The 24,646-nt window shown below is 40.2% G+C and overlaps 1 protein-coding gene across 1 annotated transcript in view; it reads left to right on the top strand.

Annotated features, from left to right (window-relative positions):
- The window catches only part of LOC148658144 (unconventional myosin-VIIa), a 47,835-nt gene that overhangs the window by 12,982 nt on the left and 10,207 nt on the right, over positions 1-24,646 (top strand). Inside the window, exons 4-36 of the mRNA XM_088639153.1 lie at positions 1,593-1,777; positions 2,224-2,345; positions 2,507-2,649; positions 3,085-3,198; positions 3,608-3,761; positions 3,913-3,989; positions 4,775-4,894; positions 5,046-5,188; positions 5,598-5,808; positions 6,285-6,420; positions 6,975-7,081; positions 9,843-9,980; positions 10,292-10,450; positions 10,871-10,963; positions 12,079-12,173; positions 12,540-12,624; positions 13,074-13,292; positions 13,967-14,074; positions 14,516-14,725; positions 15,205-15,408; positions 15,736-15,912; positions 16,585-16,674; positions 17,921-18,048; positions 18,191-18,317; positions 18,479-18,598; positions 18,820-18,993; positions 19,417-19,644; positions 19,883-20,053; positions 20,729-20,846; positions 21,323-21,449; positions 21,809-21,978; positions 23,723-23,913; positions 24,273-24,397. Of these exons, the coding sequence (XP_088495279.1) occupies positions 1,593-1,777; positions 2,224-2,345; positions 2,507-2,649; positions 3,085-3,198; positions 3,608-3,761; positions 3,913-3,989; positions 4,775-4,894; positions 5,046-5,188; positions 5,598-5,808; positions 6,285-6,420; positions 6,975-7,081; positions 9,843-9,980; positions 10,292-10,450; positions 10,871-10,963; positions 12,079-12,173; positions 12,540-12,624; positions 13,074-13,292; positions 13,967-14,074; positions 14,516-14,725; positions 15,205-15,408; positions 15,736-15,912; positions 16,585-16,674; positions 17,921-18,048; positions 18,191-18,317; positions 18,479-18,598; positions 18,820-18,993; positions 19,417-19,644; positions 19,883-20,053; positions 20,729-20,846; positions 21,323-21,449; positions 21,809-21,978; positions 23,723-23,913; positions 24,273-24,397 (4,769 nt within the window). The remainder of the gene's footprint in view (positions 1-1,592; positions 1,778-2,223; positions 2,346-2,506; positions 2,650-3,084; positions 3,199-3,607; positions 3,762-3,912; positions 3,990-4,774; positions 4,895-5,045; positions 5,189-5,597; positions 5,809-6,284; positions 6,421-6,974; positions 7,082-9,842; positions 9,981-10,291; positions 10,451-10,870; positions 10,964-12,078; positions 12,174-12,539; positions 12,625-13,073; positions 13,293-13,966; positions 14,075-14,515; positions 14,726-15,204; positions 15,409-15,735; positions 15,913-16,584; positions 16,675-17,920; positions 18,049-18,190; positions 18,318-18,478; positions 18,599-18,819; positions 18,994-19,416; positions 19,645-19,882; positions 20,054-20,728; positions 20,847-21,322; positions 21,450-21,808; positions 21,979-23,722; positions 23,914-24,272; positions 24,398-24,646) is intronic.

Below are 24,646 nucleotides of genomic sequence, written 5' to 3'. Positions count from 1 at the left end.
GGGTAGCCATCCATCAAATTCTGTGAAGGGTACACCATTACAAGATGAGTGGATCACCTAACTGACACTGATACACCAGCCATTGTCCTACTAATATCTGATACACAGACCGCCTGCCTCTGCTGTTCATCTCATGTCATTCCTCCAGTTAACAAGCTGTGTGACTCACAACTGTGCAACTGCGGTGCAAGTCAAGGATATGCAAACCATTGGCTAGAAAGTTATTCTGTTTTTTGTTATTTTTTATATTAACATTTCTTTTTCGTTGCACTCATAAGGAAGGCTTTTTTTCTCATGTCAAGCATATTTGTCTTGTCCGGCTGTTTGCTGTACAAATGTTTACGGTATCTACACCTGAAATATACTGTAATGCACACATTGTAAAAAACATAATCACAACATCATCATAATGAACATCATCACTGTTCATTGTACTGTATGTTCATTGGAATATGATCTTGGTTCAATAACAAATGATGCTAAAGCAGCACAGTCTATTTTTGAATAAATAGACTTTTTGATAAGACAATTAATATAAAAATATGCTGCAATTCAAATGATTGTTAAAGCAATTGGAAACTTCCATAAATAGTTTTTTAAACAACTTAGATATACTGGTAATTCAATTTCTTTAATGTCCTGCATTATTAATTCATGTGATAGTAATGAGCTCACTGGAATGCAACTCGATGCTGTTGTGTAAGCACAGAGCAGGTGTTGTGTGGAGTGGGGTGTGTGCCCACATTTTAACAATCACTTATATAAAGTGCTTTAAGGTCTCACTGGGGCTGTTGACCATCTTTGTATAAATACTTAGCTGGAGACATAAGCCTGAAATGTAGAGCTATCAAACAAAAAGCCCAGTGTAAAAACAAAGCAGTCTGATCCCTTAACATGGCTGAGAGGCAAAGTGGACAATAGCAGCAGAAAGCATGAGACCGTCGACAGCTTTGTCTTCAATTATAAAGAGCTTCTTACTTTAATTACTGGAATTCAGAAGCCAAAAGTCCTATAAATGGGTGAATTAAACCCACCCAAATAGACCTTTCACCAGGAATATAATCAGATATTAATTAAATAAAAATTATTCTGAAACATAAATAAAAAATAAATGAACATCATTCAATAAATTTAACAAGAGGTGACAATATAATTTTGATTTTTTTTTTATTCTTTCTTTTAAATTAAAAGGCTTCTTTTTTTGTGGGAGCTTTTTAGGGAGTTTCCCTTACATGTGCTAGATCTGACTTGGAAAAAAGAAATTGGTGCTGGTGTGTAGGTGAATTTGAAAAACAAAATGTGTATTTCATTTTAATTCTAATTGAATTTCCAAAACAATGTCCCAGGACAGTATTCAGGGACCCTGTGTTGCATGAGATGTCACCCTTCAAGTGAAACATTAAACAGAGATCCTGATTTAGAAATCCAAGGCACTGAGTAGCTGGCCCCTAGCACTCCCAGATGAGTGCCACACTTCAGTGGGAAATTAGTCCCTTCCTATACCTGTATGTGAAGTGCTTTTAGTGAAATGCGCTGCATAAATGCAAGGAACTATTATAAGTAATGACTTACCCGCTGGTTTTCAATCCCAGACCTACACAGGTTCCATCCTAGTGGCTGTGAACCCTTATCAGCTGCTGCCCATCTACACTGCAGATCAGATCCGTCTGTACACCAACAAGAAAATTGGAGAGATGCCACCTCACATCTTTGCCATCGCAGACAACTGCTACTTCAACATGCAGCGTAACAACAAGGACCAGTGCTGCATCATCAGGTGTGTGGGTCCATCCTTGATATTTGCTGTTTTGAAAAACTAAAATAAAAACAAACATAATATAATTTATGTTAAGCAAACGTACAAACACTGCCGACCCATTTCTGCATTCACTACAGGTGTAAAAATACAATTGGATGCAGAATTTCAAGGCTATTAACAAGTATTTCATTAATAAGCTTCTTCTTTTGGGGGTATTTTCATACCTACAGGTGCAGTTAGTCCCTGTGGTAACATCGGACAATATCGAATGATACCAAATCTTTTTATTAGAGGACATCTTAATTTTTATACTCTCATGTGGTTATTTGGAGTTCGGATTTTGGATTTGTTTGAAAGTGACTGTAGTTTGTCTGATTTGTGACAAGACTCAATTAGCTGGTCACTGAGGCATTTGATGTAAGTGAGAATAGATGACTAGCAATGTTCATTTTTATGTTGCCCAGTGGGGAGTCTGGGGCTGGGAAGACTGAGAGTACCAAGCTGATCCTTCAGTTCCTGGCTGCCATCAGTGGCCAGCACTCCTGGATAGAACAGCAGGTCCTGGAGGCCAACCCCATCCTGGAAGGTCAGAAATATTAACAATGTGTACGAAGGAGATTCCTTTTCATTCAACCAACTATTTGCTAACAAAGTGTTTTTTTTAGGTCAAAAACGAGGAAGGCTTCTGTAGTTTTTATTCTACCATTTTTGTTTTCCTGTACGTTTGATATCTGTCTCTTCCTTCAGCTTTTGGCAATGCCAAGACAATCCGCAACGATAACTCCAGCCGTTTCGGAAAGTACATTGATATTCACTTCAACAAGAGAGGAGCCATAGAAGGAGCCAAAATTGAGCAGTATCTGCTGGAGAAATCCCGAGTGTGTAGACAGGTGAAGAAACTGTCCCTCAACATGATATCGAAAGTCGCGAAAACCATGTCTCTATACATTCGTTTTTACCTTTTCTCTTGTTAAGAAGTATAGTGCGCCTTCCCTTTTGAGTTGCAACAAATTGTTGAGAAAGACATTCTTGTCTTGTACACGGTGCTCAATGCTTTAGATCTTTTTTTTTAATTCAAAATTTTTATTTAAAAAATAAAACTGCCCAGTACACATTTTTAGATACTGTACCATTTAATAGTTATCTTCATATTAAAATAACGGCATGGCCTGTTTGTCTCCAGGATATCGAAATGCATTATACATACCCTGACTAAAACAAATCTCCTACACATACAGTAATGTACAGTTTCTAGCTATGAAAATATTATATAGTATTTTGTGATGCAAATTGTTAGGTAACAGCTGCCTATATTACATCTTCAGGCTCGTGATGAGAGGAACTACCATATATTTTACTGCATGCTGAAAGGAATGACCCCAGATCAGAAAAAGAAGCTGGGTCTGGGTAAAGCCACAGATTACACCTACCTCACCATGGTGAGTGCCAGTCTTCTCAGTCCCATATTTCAAGGACACCTCCCTGGATCATGTTGGGAACGTGTTTTGCAGTGAAACAAAAAACCTGAAATGCGTTCCTTTGGAGTACATAATAATGACCAGTTTTACATTCTGATTGTCCCTTTTAAGTAAGCATTTCTTGGAATACCTTGAGGTTAGATTAACATGATCAGATTAACCTTTGGTGTTCTGGTAATGTTTGCAGTTTACGGGCTCTGCAAGTTCTGCTGTCCTCTCAATAAATGCAAATAATCAGATTCATCATTCTAACAGCATCACAGGGGTTCTTTGTTTCCTAATGAAATTTTGTCTTTTCGTTGTAATACCCCAAAAATCGACAAAAAACGGTGATATCCAAGTTTGTTTCGGAACCCTGTGATGTCACTAGGGAAACTGCACGGTTTGTGACGGCCGCGATGATACGAAGGAGTACTCCAACATCCGATCGGCCATGAAGGTCCTGATGTTCACAGACACAGAGAACTGGGAAATATCAAAGCTGCTGGCTGCCATCCTGCACTTGGGCAACCTGCGGTATGAAGGTGAGCTACAGTATGAGAAGTCCCTGGCCTGGGATTCTGGCAGTGAAGAATAGCTCATCTTTAGGGGTGTCCTAGCATCTTCTCTACATAAATGATGTTACTGTTCTGTCAAGAAATCTGAAACCATGTCTGAGTATGTCCTTCTCTCCAGCCCGGATGTATGATAATCTGGATGCATGTGAGGTGGTGCGTTGCCCTGATCTCACGACGGCGTCATCGCTGCTGGAGGTACGTATCCACCAACTGTACCAGCAGTTGCAGTTCTATTCATGCACATCATTCGCTTTCAGATTTCTCAGCAGTCAGATTCTGACAGTCACCTTGCTTTTCTTATACCAAACTTGTTTGTTGTTGTTGTTGTTGGTTTTTTTGCCTTTTCTCTATTGCAACTCTAGAGACAGCTTTTGTTAGCCTTCTTCACAAAAACTGTGACTGAACTGTGAGTTGTACAGCAGCTTTGATTTGGATGCTTTTGCCCAGAGGTGCTGCAGTATTGACTATCACCCTTGTGAAATTAACAATCGAAAATTGAATGATCTGTACGGTATAAAGAGGTTTTATTACAGCTTTGCAAGATAGTTAAATTGAAGAACTGGTGAGGATTACAGATTAAAGAATACAAACAAATACAGTTTAATGTAAACTGAACTGGGAATTGCTTAAGGTTTAGACTCATCCTGGTTCGATGTGCATCAGAGCCCTCTAGTGGCACAATTTTACAAAATAACAGGTCAAGGTTGTTGTGTATAGCTGTGACTTCTGTTAGTGCTTGTCCAGACCATGATTGCTATGATTGGATGTGATGTGCCTCAGAAAAGGGAGGAGTATTCTTTCTGTCAACAATGGTAAAGCAAATAATGCTAGAAAGAATTGGCACAGAACTAAAATAAGGCATCACCCTTAGATTGACAATTACACATGCTGCTGTATTTAGCATTTAGCAAGCAGAGAGTTCAGAAATATCAATTTCAGATCATTTTTGTTGCTTTTCTTGCGCTTCTCTGTGCGACCAGGTGGATCGTCAGGACGTGATGAATTGTCTGACCAGTCGCACCCTGATCACTCGCGGAGAGACTGTCTCCACCCCACTCAGCATAATGCAGGCTATCGATGTCAGGGATGCCTTCGTAAAGGTAATGAAAGCCAGGTCAGCCAGACATAACATTTCATCCTCTGCATTTTCTTCCCTTAGGCACTCATCTGTCTTAAGTATCGTTGGAAACACGTTTGTGAAAAAGGAACAAAACATTTCTAACCTTTGTGGTGTCATTGCTGGTGATGCAGGGAATCTACGGAAGGTTGTTTGTGTGGATAGTGGAGAAGATTAATGCTGCTATTTACAAACCCCCGCCCTCTGAACCTAAATCGGTGAGAAGATCCATTGGTTTGCTGGACATCTTTGGGTTTGAGAACTTTACTGTAAACAGGTGAGGCTGTTTCCCTAGGTCTGCTGTGCTATCCTGCAAAAGTATTCATTAAACCACTCAAGCTGTTCATATTTAAACATGATTCTAAAATCAAAAACATTCTATATTTTTTACATCAAATTGTGCTAAACATTCCGTGCATGATTTACTGTATATCTTGCATTCAAATCTTTTGCCTCATGTCCAACAGTATCTATGTCTGCAAATGTGCTTGGAAAGTTTAATTTTGTGTAGTTATCATGGGATTTTGACACATATTCCCAGGACAAAAAAGAGGGTCCAAAGCTTAATAGCTTTGTCCCTGCATGGGCAGAGGAATTCTTCAAAGACCTTGAAAAGCTTGGCTTCCACTCTTTCCACTCTCAACTTGATTCAGTTCTGTTCTGTTTTGTGTTGTTGGCTTCCCCAGTTTTGAGCAGCTGTGCATAAACTTTGCCAATGAGAACTTGCAACAGTTCTTTGTGCGCCACGTCTTCAAGCTGGAGCAGGAGGAGTACAACCTGGAGAACATCAACTGGCAGCACATCGAGTTCACTGACAACCAAGATGCTCTGGACATGATCGCCATCAAGCCCATGAACATCATCTCGCTCATTGACGAGGAAAGCAAGTTCCCCAAGGTAATGTCAGATGGGAGAAGAGGGCTTTCCACCCACAGCTTCCTTCCAGCTCCCGGGGACAAAGATTTTACTATATTTTGATGAAAGAATATCTGGTGTTGCAGATTTCTGTTTTCTTGTCATTTTCGTGGTTATTTCAATTCTGGTGTTTGGTATCCCTGCACACGCTGCTTATTGGAAGGGCTTTGATATAGACTCCCTCATGTAGTATTGCCCTGCATTGCTTAAGATTTCCCTAAGCAGGTTTCCAATTATTTAAGATTTCCATATTATTAAATCTAATAAGTATATATTACATATATACAAGCCAATTGAACACTTTAAAAAATTCATAAAATCACAAATTCCACTTATCTATGAGCAGATAAAAGCTGTATGAATAGTTTCTTGTTTGACATTATTTTCCATGGATATTAAATGCTCAGGTTACAATGTTAGCTCCATGTAAACATTTTGTACTGTATCTCCTCTCACAGGGTACTGACACCACTATGCTCTACAAACTGAATTCCCAGCACAAGCTCAACACCAACTACATCCCCCCAAAGAATACTTACGAAACCCAGTTTGGGATCAGCCACTTTGCTGGGGTGGTTTACTATGAGACCAAAGGTACTGCATTTTACTTTGCTTTGTGGGAACATTTGCTCATGGATCAAGGTTAAATCACGCTTTGGAATTTTGTCTCTTTTACTTGTTGCCGTAAAGATAATTTCACTGGTTATTTTTACATATTAATGGTACAAATATTAACTAGCTCAAATTAGACCATCTGGGAGAAGACACCTCAGGCCTGAAGATTGGTTGTTTTAAGTAATTAAACAAGTTTCAGTGGTCAGCTTCTTTTTCTGCTGAGCTCTAATGAGGGTGAAAGCCCTGTCTGTGGCTGGTATTTGTGACTTTATATACACAAAATGCAGAATTTGGGGCATACAGTATATTTCAAACTTTACATTAATCCAACAATAAATATGAAGTATTGTTGTGCTGTAAAAGACAATACATTCTATTATTTCCATAAGGAACAAATGAACTACGTAAAGCAATTTCGTAAATTAAAGAGGCATCTAATTTGACAAAACTCCCTCTGAAATCCTTTAATATGTTTTTAACAGAAACAAATGAAGGGAAAGACAATCTTGACAGGCCCTTTCCCTTAATTCCAGGCTTTCTAGAGAAGAACAGAGATACCCTCCATGGTGACATCATTCAGCTGGTCCACTCTTCCAAGAACAAGTTCATCAAGCAGATATTCCAGGCAGATGTGGCAATGGTACTGTCCTGTTGTCTGATTGATTATTTCTAAGTTAATGTAAAAATGGCACGTACTACTCAGCACGTAGTACGTTTCTCCCTGTAATTAACATGCCCACTGAGGCTCCAATACATAGATGGTTAGGTGCAAAATGAAGCAAGCTGCTCATTTAGGTTAATGGGAAAAAAGATCTATATTCAGCACAACTGTCAGGACCAGTGATTTATGAGAAAGGGAGTACAGAATGTTGTTTTTTTACTACTCCTTCTTGAAGTATCACTCAGATTCATTTAATGAAGACGTTTATATCCTTTTGCACATTCTCTGTTCTTTGAATGTGGACAATATTCCCAATCATATTTTCGGAGGATCTTGTATTTATTTATTGATACATTTCTCCACTCTAGCTGCGGTACTATTGTTTTATAATATGTCTAAATCCTTGAAGTTTGCCCAGAGTCTAACTTGCCACTCTGAGGGTAATTTGCTAGGTGTCCATGTTCTAACAGAGAAGACGTGGCCACAGCTAACACTATCTGCAGGCATTGAGGCCTGTTCCTTTGCAGGACTTAATTCACTCACTTCCTTAATTAGTAGGGAATCACTTAATAAGATGTGGAGGAGCTAATGTAACAACATTGAGAAAAAACTGAGCTATGAGATGGAGTGAAAGGACATCATATGGAGTGACATGGTTTATTGTGTGTAATATTTACTGGGTACTGTTGGATTCCTTACTTAACATTATAGAACGACCACGTATTTCATTACGAAACACAAAACACTTTCATGCCCATTTTCTTGAAGGCTTTGGTGGTTCCATTTCAAAGACCTGAAGTCTTTGGTTTCTTTTTGCCTCAGATTGATTTTTCTGTGGTTTATATCTCTAATGCTGTCAGGTTTGTATCTGATGCTGGCCTGATTAACATTACCTCTTTCTCCTATCTTTCTGGCTGATATTCCACCTCAGTTTCTATGTGGCTATGGGCCTGGTGTGTTGGGTCAGCCCTCAACACCTCCTCCAAAGGTAAAAACGCCCACTTCCCCTGCGTTTTGACTGCTATGCTGATAGCACTGCCCCCAAGTCATTTCACTTGGCCCCCTCCCTTCACTTTCTCTCCTCACGTCACCATGATCTCTTTTGTCTGTATTTTCTAAATGTGATACAGCCAAAGTTTCTCTCTGGGCACCATCAGAAGATTTCAAGAATATTTCATGAATATTAGTTTACTTATGTACTCCTTTCTAAAGTCATTTTAGTTTTGCTAAAACCTGAGTGCAAAGTTCAAAGTTTTAATATATTGTTACTGCTGTTGTATTCCAACGTGTGGGTAATCTTTATGATGATTACAGCTTCTCAAAAAGAAATATCTCAACCACATTCCCCCCTGTGAAATTTTTCATCTCAGATATATTCCTTCCGTTTTGCATTCATTTTTCTTGTATGGAGTGTGCGAGATGTACTTGTAACACACTGCAGTTCCATTTCTGCTTTTCAGGATTTTAGATTTTGTCCAAATATTGTAGTGTCCCCTGGAATGGATTTAGTTCTGTTTTGTATTACTAACCTATAGTCTTTGCAGTTTGTTGAAATTGCTCACATACTGTAGACTCTTTGCTGTTCAGTATAGTTACTGTAGATAAGTAACAGTCTGACACAAGAGTGTTTATAATTTACTGATAATAACTATGATGAGTTTAAGAGATTTGTCTTCTTCTGTGTAGCATTGGTTGAAATCAATCAAGAGATGCTGTGAATGTTTCTGGTGGAAAAAAAACTTTCAAGATTTCTTGAAGTTCTGAGTACAACAATATATCTCTTTTATGGAACGTTAAGATGTGTATTTTATATCATCAAGAGTGATGAAGGGAAATCTCTTTTCAGTGGTCTGACTGAAATGTTGCTTGTAAATCATGAGCTACATTACCTTGAAACATGCTGAGAGGAAGCAACTGGTTGGACAAACATTAATACTTTATACTTGCGGTTCTGCTTATTGGGGTCTTACTAATGTATTATACATATTTAATATATAGTTAATTGAAGAACTCGCAATGTATTCATAAACCATTACACATATGTTAAAACGTTGAAGTATTTCTTTTAGTACACGGGCCTTATGCAAAGCCATTGGAAATATTGTATATTATATTAGGATGCATTAATAAAGTAGCGCTTGTTTATTAGTCATCCATTAATATACGTAAAATATTGATAATAATATTGATAATATGGATGTATCTTGTTAGCAAGATTATTTCACTCTAGATTTCAGAGCTTTAGGTCATACAGTACTGTACATTCAAAAAATGTAATTCAGGGTTTTCTCATTTAAACAATAAATGGCAAATAAAATTATTACCCTACAGTACGTCAGTCCTAATGGCTCCAGGGCATTTGATCCATTTCTTAATAGCTGATGCACCATGTTTTTGGTTCTAATCAAATCAAATTTGGGGTGCTTTAAAAAACTCACCACCTGATACTTTCCTTGTTTGTTTTCTCAAACAGCACTGGCTTTTATAGAGAAATGGAAAAGCCTCCTCTGAGAGTGTTCAGTCTAATAATAACCCTGTTGGCTGATAACAGTCTGAACTGAAATCCGTGCCTTGCAGTTTCCTGTAAAACAAGAAAAGATACCATAACAGCTCGGTCGAGTGTGAGTGAGAGTCAGAAAGAGGAGGTGGGAGGGGGAACAGGAAAGAGGGATAGCTTTGCCATTTTCTTCCCTGTCACTCTTTCCTGAGAGGAGAGTATTCTTCATTTCCCGCATTGCAGGGTGCAGAGACCCGAAAACGCTCCCCAACGCTCAGCAGCCAGTTCAAACGCTCGCTGGAGCTGCTCATGAGAACGCTCAGTGTGTGTCAGCCCTTCTTCGTCCGCTGCATCAAACCCAATGAATACAAGAAACCGATGGTAAGCAAATCCGCCTGGAGAGGTCAGGTTATGCTGGGAACCTGAGGGGCAGTTCTTAAGCCGGAGGAGAGGTAATTTAAATGCGCTTCAACACACAAAAAAATCTGCATAAAGATTCCCAGTTTTACAATTTCTTCATTTAAGTTTTATATACTGCCTTCAGCAAAGGATAATTCATGTTTTTCTCTTGTCTTTATACAAATAAAAAGTACATTCCAAACAGCACCTCTGTTCATTTTTGATATGCTATTTTGATATACCTGTTCTTGTTCAACACTCATGAACGGCTCTGTGGTTTCCCGACCCTGCAGTTGTTCGACCGGGAACTGTGTGTGCGGCAGCTGAGGTACTCTGGGATGATGGAGACGATCCGGATTCGCCGTGCGGGATACCCCATCCGCTACACCTTTGTGGAGTTTGTGGATCGATACCGGGTCCTCATGCCTGGAGTCAAGCCTGCCTACAAACAGGTGGGCTGCCTGTAACCCACATCCCAGAGCTTCGCTCCACAAAGGGACTGCAGGGAAAAGTTCCTGATCTCCATTTGCAGGAAGACCATCTGATCATTTGATTTCTTTTATGAGCTGTTTGCCCATAGGAGAAAATGAAGATCCCAGCGAATTTTCTTAAAGGGATAATGTTATATCTAGGTTAACTACAGTGTTGCAGTCATTCTATGAGTGAGGAAATGAAGGCTGTTCACTTTGAAAACAATAACTACAATGACACAGGTTTTCTTATTGTACTGTACGTCTTCCTGAGGTAGATGGTCATGGGCACACTACAAGAATCTGAGTTTAAGTTTCATGCTGATGTTTCGTAAAGATACATATTATCCCCCACGGGCGCTGCCTTTAGTTACCAGTGCACATGTTTTGCTGTTTTTACAGGAAGATCTGCGAGGGACTTGTCAGAGAATAGCGGAAGCTGTGCTAGGGAGAGATGATGACTGGCAGATAGGAAAGACAAAGATTTTCCTCAAGGTAATGCTAAATGGAAATATCCGCAATATTGACCTTTATTGGAAAGCTGTTATTTTATGGCTGTAAAGTAGCATGCACTCTTCAAAGAGTGACGGGAGGGTTCGACATAACAGAACAATGGATAACTCTCACTTCTAATTGCCTGCACTGCACTGATGCACTAAATTTAAAGATTCAGGATTGTCGATCTACTGTACATTGGACCTTAAAAGTACAACACTAATTTGATAATTGTTTTGTGCACAGACAACCCTTTTATTTAATTTTTACTTCAGCCGTCTTTAGACACTTGACAGGTCCTTTGTGAAATATGGAGTATATTTTCACCGTGCAGCTTAAAAACGCTAAATCCCCATTGTTGTTATTCAGGAGTATGCAAATATACAGTCTTTTAACTTATAATGACATATAACATCTCAAAGCAAAAGTTCTGCTTCAATGACATTTGAAAGTTAAGATATTTGAAAACAAGGTATCAAATCATGGTTACTGTAAAAAAACCTTTTTGTACTTTCATGTCTAACAATATGTACTAGCATTACTGATAAAAACACATACACTTTTATGAGGTTGTTAAACATCATCTTATTGTACAAATGGCGTAGAAACATCAAAACCAGGGCTGGTAAAAATAATTAAATAGAGAAGGCAACATCAGACTTACAGTAGGTCAAAAGTTCTTGGAAAGCATGTCCATCATTCTGAAGTGCCAAATATTTTTCCAGTCCCAGAGTCACTATCTGAAGGCCACAGCTGTGGAAGCAGGAAGTGCTTTACTTCAGAGGTAAAGAGGGCAAACTCAACACTTCCACACAGGAAGTGTCTGTAGAGGGGAGCTTTCTGTACTAGATGACAAAATCTAGTCTCTTTTGAAAGCGACAGCAAAAAACACAGATTTCTGCTGATGGCACTTGGTCACCAATGAGAAGGATTACTTCACAACATTTTGGTATGGCTGACATTTCAAGATTTCTAAGAAAATAAAAACAACATTATCTATGGTGTGATGCAGTTGTTTTTGAGTAAACATTGAAATACCGTGCACAACCTGAGACCCTACTGTCATGTGTATCTAATGCATGTTAACTGATTTGAGCTCAAATCTGTTTCCACAGGATCACCATGATATGCTGCTGGAGATTGAGCGGGACAAGGCCATCACCGATAAGGTCATTCTCATCCAGAAGGTTGTCCGCGGCTTCAAAGACAGGTGAGGCCCACAGAGCAGGAGCTTATCTGCCTGGGAGAACTCTATGACATGCTATATTTGGCAACTCCCTCCTAACACTTTCAGCTTTTCAAGTACTGCTCTGGTTTTAAACAGCACATAACTTGCTGAGCTTAATCCTTGCAGGTTCACATCACAGATAGATGAACTGGAAGTATATTTTATTGAAGAGCTCAGTTTTCACTACTTGATTTCTTGTAGAAGAGCGCGTTTGAACCTACAGATAAAATCCAGTCTAACCCCAACTGTAATGTAGAGTGTGTGTACTTGACATGGCCTCTTTCATTGTGCGTTCAGTAAGCCCAGATCCTGAATGTGTGTGAATGTGGTTGTCAAACTTTCTTATAGGTCCAATTTCCTGAAAATCAGAAAGTCGGTGATGCTGATACAAAAACACTGGAGAGGGTACCACTGTCGGAAGAACTACAGCGCAGTAAGGCCTCTTTCCCATTTAATGTGAAACCATTTGTATTATGAACAGCATATGGTAAAAATGTACACACCATTAATATCAGTCTGACAGCCAGCCAAATTGGTGTCTAAAATTGTTTTGCTGGTGCCCATAAAGGCAGTAGAAATACAGTATATAAAACAATACTATAGCATATAAGATCTGTGCGGAATATTACATAGCCAGTTAAGGGAGCACTAGTATATGAGGGAAGTTCTGTTGTGTTAAAATGGGTGACCTTGTATAAAAGAAATAGCAAAGTTTTCCAGCCATACATTTGTACCCTAGATGAGCATCTTGCAGATGCAGGCCCCGCTGAGGGACAAGCACAAGCCAACTGCCAGCTCTGTTTTGCAGCTTGTTGTTTTGTTTTGTCTCTGTTCGGCCTGTCGACGAGAGAGCCCTCTGCCAAGTACGTGTTTCTTTCCCAGATGCGCATCGGGTTCTCGCGGCTTCAGGCGCTCTACAGGTCCCGTAAGCTGTATAAGACCTATCATGTGGCCAGGAAACGCATCATGGGCTTCCAGGCCCGATGCCGCGGCTTCCTGGTGCGTCGGGCCTTCAGGCACCGCCTCTGGGCTGTCATCACCATCCAGGCCTACGTCCGCGGCATGATCTCCCGGCGCCTCTACAAGCGGCTTAAAGGAGAGGTGAGTTGGCAAACCACAACCGCAGCCAACAGAGCTATTTGTCTGCAGAGATACGTCCTCTTGTAAAAATGGGGCACTGAGAATTTAATTGTTCCTTGGTTTTTCCAAACGTATAGTATTCCTTATATTATACTACAGTATATAGTATATTTATAGTATTGGTTTTCTGATGCTTGTTCATTTTATTTTTTTCAAACATATATTCATACCAAATGTCCTTGTAAGGGAACAGGATAATCAACATACTGTGATTACTACTGAAAACCTTGTATACTTACTGTACTTCCAACTGCTGCTCCATTAAGCTTTATATGAGCGAATGACTCTATACAGTCTATGTACTGTACAAAGAAGAACAAGTAATTTCTCCCTAAAAAGCAGAAAGAAGGATGCAACTTTTAAGCTCTTAAGCCTTCTCCGAGTGTCACCTGTGTGGTGTTGCTAGCATTCAGAAGTTAGAGTGGGAAAAGAAACAAGGTTGATTCCACAGTGTAAAGCAGAAAGAAAAGGCATAAAGCCTTCTTGAGGTGTCACTTTTCAGCCTGAAATTAACCTTTATGTGTACCTCACACCCTACCTCTTCATACAAAAAGTTGTATAGGAAGTTAAAGGCTCAGTTAAAAGGTTGAAGACTTGAATTCCCTAAAAAATTTAACCTGTGGCTTTGTGGTCAGTACCGTCGGCGCTTGGAGGCTGAGAAGATGCGCCTGGCAGAAGAGGAGAAGCTGAGGAACCAGATGAGTGCCAAGAAGGCCAAGGCAGAGGCTGAGAAGAAACACCAGGTGGGGAAATGGGGGAGCTATAGATGGGAGCACACCCCTTGCATCACCACCCTTTGTCCTGCTTCATATAAACAACAGATTCATCTTTTACCCAAATCAGCCAAGATCTTAGAAAAGACTAGATTGTTTTTTACATCGAATGTCTCAAAAAATATGTAATATTTAAAAATCTAAAGCAGGTTTTTCATGTATACATTTGATTTTTTTAGAGATATTGTTGATATATTGTTGATAGCATATCGCAACTGATTCTACTTCCTCATACAGGTAGAATGGTTACATTTTCTGCTGCTGTTAAATCCCATCCTGCTGTGAATTAAGCAATGTCCCTTGGCCCTCTTGATTGATCTGAGTATCTGAGTATGAGAACCGAGTGTAAGAACCTCGGGGTGTAGACGAGAATAGCTGATGACCTAGTGCCCCACTTGGCCTGGGTTGCAGGAGCGTCTGGCTCAGCTGGCCCGCGAAGACGCCGAGAGGGAGAAGAAGGAGCGGGAGGAGGCGAGACGCAAGAAGGAGATGGTAGAGCAGATGGAGAAGGCACGACAAGAGCCTGTCAATGACTCAGAAATGGTGGACAAGATGTTCGGCTTCCTGGGCACCACCAACTCCTTTCCAGGGCAGGAGGGACAGGCGCCGTCGGGATTTGAGGTAATCATGAGACACGCCCAGAATGCAGTCACAACCAGAGACCCCTCCCCACAGGTGGAAGCACATGTGATTGTAACGGCTCTAAATTTACATCAGCGCTCTTTGCTTACACATGAAGAATGACTGGGAAATGAACAAGGATCATCCAGTCTCCAGAAAACGAGCAAAGCATCTGGTCTTACTTCACGCACTCATGTGTACAGGTCTTAATTAAGACCCTATAATTAAGCCCAGCTCAAGAGGGATCTATTTACCTTCAATAATGAAAAAGATGACTATACTCAATCTCTGCTCAATAATGACTGAGATGTCAAGAAATGCAATGCATTTACCGGGACGTAAAGTAAATCTATCAATGCAAACGTAAACACCAAGATAAAATGAAACAGTTAGTCCCTCAAGGAGACAGGAAGTATCTGTGTTTACCAAGCAGTTGCCTATTGTGAGTGTCAGCGAGGCGGTGTGTATTTGTGTGCCAGGACCTGGAACGGGCTCGGAAGGAGCTGGAGGAGGAGGACCTGGATGAGGCGCTGCCCCTGCCGGAGGAGGAGCAGGAAGATCTCTCCGAGTACAAGTTTGCCAAGTTCGCCGCCACTTACTTCCAGGGCACCACTACACAAACCTACATCCGGCGCCCACTCAAGCAGCCTCTTCTTTTCCATGAGGACGAGGGAGACCAGCTGGTAGGTCTTGGTTTCACTAAGTGAACATTCTCAGTTCTGTTTGTATTTTCAAAAATAATGACCCTGCTCAGACCCTGTTCTGAACATCTCTGAAGGTGATTTCTACGGACAGTTTACTTGTTCAATGTCCTTATTAATTCTTTTGAGTTTATACTATAGATTAAAAACACTAATCTGAAAGTTGTTGGGGATGGACTAATATCTTTATGGGCTCGCCATTGAACACAGAATCTGGTTTAAACATAGAATCCTAGAGCTAAGGATGTCCAACGTCTACCTCTTCTAGAGTGATGACTGGGGCTAGAGGAAGTGTTTTCGTGTTTACAGGCTGCCTTAGCCATGTGGATCACAGTGCTGAGGTTCATGGGAGATCTGCCTGAACCGAAGTATCACACAGCCATGAGCGATGGCAGCGAGAAGATCCCAGTCATGACCAAGATCTACGAGACCCTGGGGAAGAGGACCTACAAGAGGGAGCTGCAGGCCCTACAGGGGGAAGGAGAGGTGAGGAGCTGGAAGGAGCTGCAGAATGGGCTGTGGACACAGTTGCTTATTCACTTCAAGAAATTAACTCCCATCTGTCAGTGAGATCAGGGCGATAGCACAGAAAGACATCATTTTCCCATGTCAGACAATAATGAGATACTGTTTGTGAAGTTGAGCAACTAGATTTGTGCTAGTTTAGGTGACACAAATGCTCTTTAGTAAACCTAGTGCAGTGTATGGAGCTGTGTTATCAAACATTGCAAGATGGACTGTTCACTGTTTATCATGTACTGGCATTATGAAACACTCTTGTATGTTAAATAAATAGTATTGGAGAATATTAATCAAGCTTTATACATCTGGTGACCTTACAGAGAAAATGTGGTGCTATTACAGAAACTTGGCATCCAGCAAATCACTGGATAAAGCAATGTGTGTGTTAAGCAATATAAAATCCATTGTATCTACAGGATCTGAAAATGTGTAAAGCGTTTTATATGTTTTTATTATATTTAAATACCCAAAGTTTGTTATACCTAAGGATGCAAAAACACTTAAATCATTGGTGCACATGGATTTTTGCACAACAAAGTAACTAAATTCCTAAATTCAACTGCATTGCTCAAATATTCATGGATTTTTACAATTTCTGATTTGCTCTGTATAGAATTCTTTATTTTTTGTTTGCAGAACACTCACATTGACAGCCACAAGAAGAACAGTGTGCGCCACAAGCTAGTGTCTCTCACGCTTAAGAAAAAATCAAAGTTAACAGAGGAGGTGAGACTTGATTTGGAAACCACAGCTTCTGCATGTGTGTGACCTGACTGAAATTAGACCCCAAAAAGTCATTTTTACAGTTGAGTATTCATCTTGCTGGAGAACAAAAGGCAGTTTTAGTGGAGATAATCTGTAAATCTGTAATCATACCTAAAAAAAGGTATTCTGATAATGCATATTAACATGTTTTTCACTTCTAATTAATATGATAAGTACTGTCTTTTATGTATAAGTCCATGATTTAATCATTCTAATTGATTTAACCAGATAAATCAGTTCCAAACAAATTCTAAAATATGCAGAAACAACCTGGCCAGTAGGATTACACCATTGTCATGCAGAAAATAATGCACTGAAAGAGAACAATAAAAATAAATTACACAGCATATCAGGGCATAATATAACAGGATGTTGCAGTGTCAACAAGGGCAAGTGACAATCTACAATTATACAGCTGAAATCACTATCACATACAAAATAGTTTCAGCTCACTCCGATGATTGTTGTAGGCAACTAAATCCAGTCAGTTGTTGCTTTCAGGAGATTCATTGTCATAAAAGCACTACGTCTTGAAAGATGGCAGAGGGAACTGCATTAAATTATACAGACAAGAAAGTGTTTTCCCAATTAGAGATCTATAAATTAACTTAAACCAATGAAGTATTCTTCTAGTTAGTAGATTGGGCTGATCAATCGAAGGGTAAAGATCACAGTAATGAGAGGGACTGGGAGCACCAGTGGTAAATTCTGAGGCAGAATGTAAGATGACATCACATTCCCCAAGAGCAGCTCTATCTCACAAACAAACAGCTTTAAAAGAACAGTCATTCTAAAACCGTGCAAAAAAAAATTACAACATTTTCTGAAGAACAGTGTGATCCACAAAAATATCAAAAGCCTTAGATAAATCTATAAGGATGGCAGCAGAAGAATTTAAGTCTGCTGTAACACTTTCATGCCCAGAACAAAACCATCCATCTCCGATACAATGCAGCTAGAGATCCTAACTTTGTGTCAACAATTTTTCCATTGTCCTAGAAAGACAAGGCAAAATGGACATTTGTCTATAACTTTGCACTTTTCTCTTTTTTTTAAAAGAGGCAGAGCCAGAGCAGGCATTGAGTCCGCCGGATGTTTAAAATGAGAGGCTACGTCCTTGTGATATGAGTATGGTATTGGTGGTGGAGGCGGGAAGTGATCTTCTCCCCACATAAGCCCTGGTTACCTGTTCCATGTGTGTCCTCAGGTGACGAAGAGGCTGAACGATGGAGAGCACAGTCTACAGGGCAACAGCATGCTGGAGGACCGTCCCACCTCCAACCTGGAGAAGCTGCACTTCATCATCGGCAATGGTATCCTGCGGCCAGCCCTGAGGCAAGTCTGTCTCCGTCCCTCCTGCTCTAAGCCCCAGGAAGGACCCAACACAGACTGCTCTGTGCACAAGTGCCTTGATCATATCTTTCCTCGTTGGATCTGCTGGATCTTAAATCGCTTGCTTATGCTTGTCTGTTGGTAGAGATGAGATCTACTGTCAGATCTGCAAACAGCTGACTCAGAACCCTTCGAAAAGCAGCCACGCCCGAGGATGGATCCTCGTGTCCCTCTGTGTGGGCTGCTTTGCCCCCTCTGAGAAATTTGTCAAAGTAAGGCTTTGTTTTTGGCCCTGCTCTTTTCAGAAATGATGTCTGTGGTATAGTCTGTTTCCCCCTGGGTTGAACTGCCTTCCTCCTTTTTATTTCTTGAAATCAATGTTTGCCAAGTGCATGATCACCAGCACATGGTCTCCCCTGATCTCCTCTTGCAGTATTTAAGAAACTTCATCAGTGGCGGCCCACCTGGCTATGCCCCGTATTGTGAGGAGAGGCTGAGGAGGACCTTTGTGAATGGGACAAGAACACAGCCACCCTCCTGGCTGGAGCTCCAGGTACCGTAATTTTCTCTACATCCACCGTTCTTTGTCCAGACCTCAAAGAAGATGTGTTTTGGCATTTGTGTGAGTTGCATCTTCCGGATTAGTACGCAGGTGTATCATGAGAAAAGATCAACCTGAGACTCAGTGGACATAATTCTAATTTGAAACATTGGTTACCAAATCCATTTATAATCTCTAGCTATAAGCAAATAACTTTGCTCCTTTTGTCCCAGGCTACAAAGTCAAAGAAGCCCATCATGCTGCCTGTAACATTCATGGATGGCACAACTAAGACTCTGCTGACGGACTCAGCCACAACCGCCAAAGAGCTCTGCAATGCTCTCGCAGATAAGATCAACCTGAAGGACCGCTTTGGCTTCTCCCTCTACATTGCCTTATTTGATAAGGTAACTGTTGAATGCTTTGCCTGGGGATTAATGTAGCCTGGGCTTTTAAGGCCTGTAATTCTTTCACACTTTGGATCGGTATATTACGTCTTGCATCAGAGGGCTATGACCAGGATTCTTATTCCTTTGTAAATGAGCAGAAGTAAATTCTTGTCATTTTTCTTACAGCTTTATTGTTGTGGGCCCCCAGCCTGAAAATACTTTTTTTTTCCATTTAGAACTTATCTGCATTCTTTAACTTCATGTTGTGAGTTGGTTTTGATGACAACGTACCGTATCCTAGTGAGCAATTGGCATCACAGAAATGTGCACTGCTATCCATGTAGGTAGGGCAATCCATTTCGATGAGCAGATCGTGCAGAGTAATTGCTGAGCCCGGGAGGACCTTATCTCCACTCTGCTATGGCTGTCTTCCCCCTGTAGGTGTCTTCTCTGGGCAGCGGGAATGACCACGTGATGGACGCAGTGTCCCAGTGCGAACAGTACGCCAAGGAGCAGGGAGCCCAAGAGCGCAATGCGCCTTGGAGGCTCTTCTTCCGTAAGGAGATCTTCACGCCCTGGCACAGCCCCAGTGAGGACAACGTGGCCACCAACCTCATCTACCAGCAGATTGTCAGGGGCGTGAAATTCGGGGAGTACCGCTGTGACCGGGTGAGTTCTGATTCTGAACTTCAGGCCAGAAGTTGGAGCATCAGATTATAAAATGGAAGCTGGGTTGAATACTCATAGGACGCCTTGCATGACAAAAAAAGATAATATTCGGTTTATAAACGTTCTGTTCACTGAATCACTTTTTTGCAGTAAATGTCCATGTGAGACACTGGAAAGTGTTGGTGTTAAACCTGCAAGTCTCTTTCATGATTTCGCTGCCTTCTGCATCCTTGCTCAGGAAGAAGACCTGGCAGAGCTGGCCTCCCAGCAGTACTATGTGGACTATGGCTCAGATGTGCTCCTGGAACGACTGCTCAGCTTAATCCCTTCCTATATCCCTGACCGAGAGATCAGCTCCTCCAAGACTGTGGAGAAGTGGGCACAATTCATCATGGCAGCACATAAAAAGGTAAAAACGTGCACCCAAAGGACATCCTTAAAAAAGACATTGGCATTGGGAATTCAGTGCAGTGGCTCTCAATCCAGATCTTAAAATACCACTGTGTCTGCAGTTTCATTTTTGGTTGGGCCTTTAATCACCTGAGATAATTGATGCCAGTAATTGATCTCTTTGATTGTTGGACCTTTTTCTGCACTTTTTGGCCCTGGTTCCCCAAATACCCTAGTTCTTAGTCAGTTCTGAGTAATCTCTGTATCTTCAGGTTTTTGCTCTAGCTGAGTTCATTCCATTTTTTCTATTTCTATTTTCTATTTCCACATCTATTTTCTATTTTTTATCATTTTTAAATTGGTTTTCAGCTTTCTAAAAGCTCCATGTAATTTGCGTAATTTGTAAGTGGTATGAACCCTGTGCTAGTTAATGAGTTTCAAGACTGTCCTCATTCACCTCATTCAGGTGGGCTAGAATATAATTTAAGCAAAGTAAAATTGAAAGCATTGAAAGTCACTGTGTTATTTTCAATGTGTCTTTTCATCCTCATCGTCCGTTGATCACTTGTTAATAGATTAAAGAACTACTGCACTCGTGCAATGCAGCTGCATATCAACTAAACCTTCCATGCGGTTATTGCTTTTGGAAAAGTGAGAAGTTCTGTGGAGTTTTTGTAACCCTTTCGTTCTGCAGGGAATTTACACCCAGAAAAGAATGGACCCCCAGAAGGTCAAGGAGGAAGTGGTAGATTTTGCTCGATTCAAGTGGCCTTTACTTTTCTCACGATTTTATGAAGCCTTTAAATTTTCAGGTTGGTGTATCACTTTTTGAGATTTTAAGATTAAGATATTTTAATGGATTAGAGGAGGGAGGCTTGGTGGCACTACTGTGTCACAGCTTCAAGATGCTGGTTTACCCTATACAGAGAGAGACTGTGGGTAAAGGGTTGGTAAAGTCTGTTCTCCATGTTTGGGTAGGTGTTCTCAGGGTACTTCAGTTTCTTCCCACTGCCTAAAATGGGAAGGTTTGATAGAATACTTTACATTGTCCTGGTGTGCTAAAGTTGTGTGTGCCATCCTTACTTGTTAACTTGTCATCACGCATTTCACAAACTTTAGTTGTTACTGCTGCTGACCTGGCTCATCACAGATTAATATCTTTGCCTTTTTAAAAAGATGAGTCATCTGTTTATTTAATCTTCAGGTTTTACAACTGTCATCAATTTAGTTTCTGAAATGCTTAATTCTGCAATTCATTTTTGAGAGATTTTGTTGCTTCATTAAATAGGCCCCAGTCTGCCAAAGAATGATGTGATTGTGGCCGTGAACTGGACGGGGGTTTATTTTGTTGATGAACAAGAGCAAGTCCTCCTGGAACTCTCCTTTCCTGAAATCACAGCGGTCTCCAGCAGCAGGTACATCTGTCTGATTGATTCGTTGACCTTACGGGTCTAGTTTCTCACTGTCCATCAGAGGAGAAATATATTCAGACTACTAGTGCAGTGCACATTGAAGAGAACAGATTTATTTATCGTAATGGTTTGCTGTGCTAAGAATTATGTTTTACAGAAAAAACTTCACTTGTTTTCCAGTGTACAGTTCATTGGCAAGCCCTTAGTTGAAACTGAGAACATCAGCAGTATAAGTCTTAAAACTGGTCATCTGTTGCTAATGTGCATCTGTAGCAATAATTCCTAATGAAATGTGGGAAGGCAATAAACAGTGCGAGCACTGAAATGGCTTTTTTCTCATGTTTACTAACTTTCAATGACAGAGGAGGCAAGTTACAAGGACAAAGCTTCACTCTCGCCACCATCAAGGGAGATGAGTACACCTTCACCTCCAACAATGCAGAAGACATCCGAGACCTCGTCGTCACCTTCCTCGAAGGCCTGAGGAACCGGTCCAAGTTTGTGGTGGCTCTGCAGGACAACCCCAATCCTGGTAAGCTATCGGTTCACAAAGAAATCAAGTTATTAAGGTGTTCCCAAATCCTGAGCATTACACCAAAGGAATACAGATTTGTTCTCTGACTGCAAACCTCAGACCCACAGGCTGAGCAGCAGCTAGGATTGTAATTTTTGATTGATTGATGGAACAAACCTCTCATTTGATTTAAAGCTTGGCAGGGCCTGTTAACACAGACACAAAACCTCTATTTTCATTACATTACTTATCATTCTAAAAGGTCTGCTGTGTGGGCTTGGTCATAGCCTTTGAAGATTTTGAATACATTAACCATCTCCCTTTTCTGTTCAAGAAAAGGTTGTTTTCTCCATTCAAGGCTAAATGAATTAAGTTCTTCCAGCCTGTGAGTGTAAGATATTTCTATAAGCCCTGGAACACATCTGTTTCTGGACTGATTCCAGAACAGCAATATCTTTTTTTGAACCATGGTGACCAAAATTTATGTAATATTGTAAATGCTTCCTTACTTAAACATTATACCATTTAACATAACATGCCTTGATTTTAACACAACACCTTTGACGATATATCTTAACTTTATTTTCTTTTATATTGATTTCCCATACTGTCTATAAAATGAAAAAATATGTCAACAAACATTGTCTTTTTCATAAGTAGCCACTAGATTTAGATCAGTATTCCCATTTTATATTTATTTATATATTTATATTATACCTTGCACTTGTCTAAATTAAATGTAATCTGTAAGGTCTTTGCCAAGTTTCAAATCCTATCTACAGTAATTCTTTTTAATTAATTTTGCTACTTTAACAGTTTTCCTAATCCTCCTATTGTTGTATAATCTGCTAACTTTAGCAATTTCTTAACTACATTAAATACTTGTATAATTCTATTACATACCTTTATAATTCTATTAATTACTTTTTAATTATTCTACTAATTAAGAGCAGGCATCCTAGTACAGATCATTGTGGTACTCCACGAATTCCAATACCCTAGTCTGAACACCCCAGGCACTCAAGTTTCTTTAAAGCCTGTCGCCTGAAATTTGAGAATTAATATTTCATGAGGAACATTATCAAAATCCTTTTGAACATACAAATACATATAAATACACCATGCCACATGCTCCATGTGTCTGCATGACTGTTGCTGTTTGTTTAGAGAGCTCCAACAGGGTGGTCAGGTGAGACCTAGCCAATTCTTATTGGCTGTTCCCTAGAATATTATTTTCATATATGTGATTTTCTGGTTAAGTTCATATAATTGTTTCCATAACCTTCAATGTAACAGAAGTCAGAATTATTGGTCTATAAATACTTAGGTCAACCGTCTTATCAATAAGGAATACAGGGCAATTTCCTAGTCTGCAAGTTGCTTCAATGGCTTCTGAATAACATCTCTAGTTTCCTTCAGTGCAATTAGTAATTAATGAGATACCAAGATACAAAGGCCCTGGGGGATTATTAATCTTGAGCACTTCTAGTAATTGAAACTTAAACACTTGAATAAAATACTCAATCAGTATATCAGCTATTTCTCATTCATTGTCTAGAAGTTTCCATTGCTGTCTCAGAAATAATTTACATATCCTTCTAATTAAGGATATTACCATATACCATATCCTTATTATAAAGATGAAAAGATTTACTGCACACGAATTACAATTTGTACATTTCTATTCCAGTGTAGGGACGAAAAGGCAGAAGAAATAATAATAATATTGATGTAATTAATAATATTGTTTTAATGATTGCAGCTGGAGATGAGTCCACATTCCTGAGTTTTGTGAAGGGAGATCTCATCCTGTTGGACCAGGACACTGGGGAGCAGGTAATGAACTCTGGCTGGGCTCATGGCATCAACGACAGGACCAAGCAGAAGGGCGATTTCCCTGCAGACTGTGTCTACGTGCTGCCCACTGTCACCAGGCCACCGTCTGAGATTGTGGTGAGTGACGCTTCACAACATTTGGTACACTGTTCAAAAAGTTCAGATTTAAAATATAAAATAAAAACCTCAATATTATTAAAGGGCTTTGTGCAAAATCATGAGGTTTGACTAAGAATTAGCCTACTGTATCTTTTTTAATTTGACAAAATCCCTACATAATTAACAGAAACAGTGTTCCAGTTTATCTCAGTTCGTATCTTCCAGAGAGATTTTTTTCTTTTTACAAAGCTGTACAAAGCTGGCTGATCATCCCCCAGTACGCAAAGCTTCCATAACTGTAGGTTACTCCCAGTGCAACACAGAGATTTTGACACTCACATACACACACATTAGCTCAGCTCTCTCTGTGTTTCCAGGCCTTGGTTACCATGACACCTGACCAGAGACAGGATGCCATCAGGACATCTCAGCTCGCTCTGGTAGACAGCGAAGAGAAAGTCAAGCCCTATACACTAGAGGAATTCTCCTATGATTACTTCAGGTACCAGAGGGTTTCATGCAGAATTACCTGCGGTTAAAGATGGTATGGCCTAAAGACTTGCCAGACGAAGAAAAAGTGATAAATGTATTGGAAAATTCTGTCAATTTTCTAACAGCTTCATCCAATTCAGAGTCGCGGGGAGACTGGAGCCTGATCTTGGCAGAAACTTAGATCTGAGATGGTGGGACGCCAGTCCATCACCGGACGTATCAGATAATTGTCTTTCCCAAATGGAATATATATCATTCC

The sequence above is a fragment of the Lepisosteus platostomus genome, chromosome 7 (assembly GCF_059453375.1).
Source record: "Lepisosteus platostomus isolate fLepPlt1 chromosome 7, fLepPlt1.hap1, whole genome shotgun sequence".
NCBI lineage: Eukaryota > Metazoa > Chordata > Actinopteri > Semionotiformes > Lepisosteidae > Lepisosteus > Lepisosteus platostomus.
The sequence above is the reverse complement of the archived record's forward strand: the minus strand, read 5'-3'. Positions and strand labels throughout refer to the sequence as shown.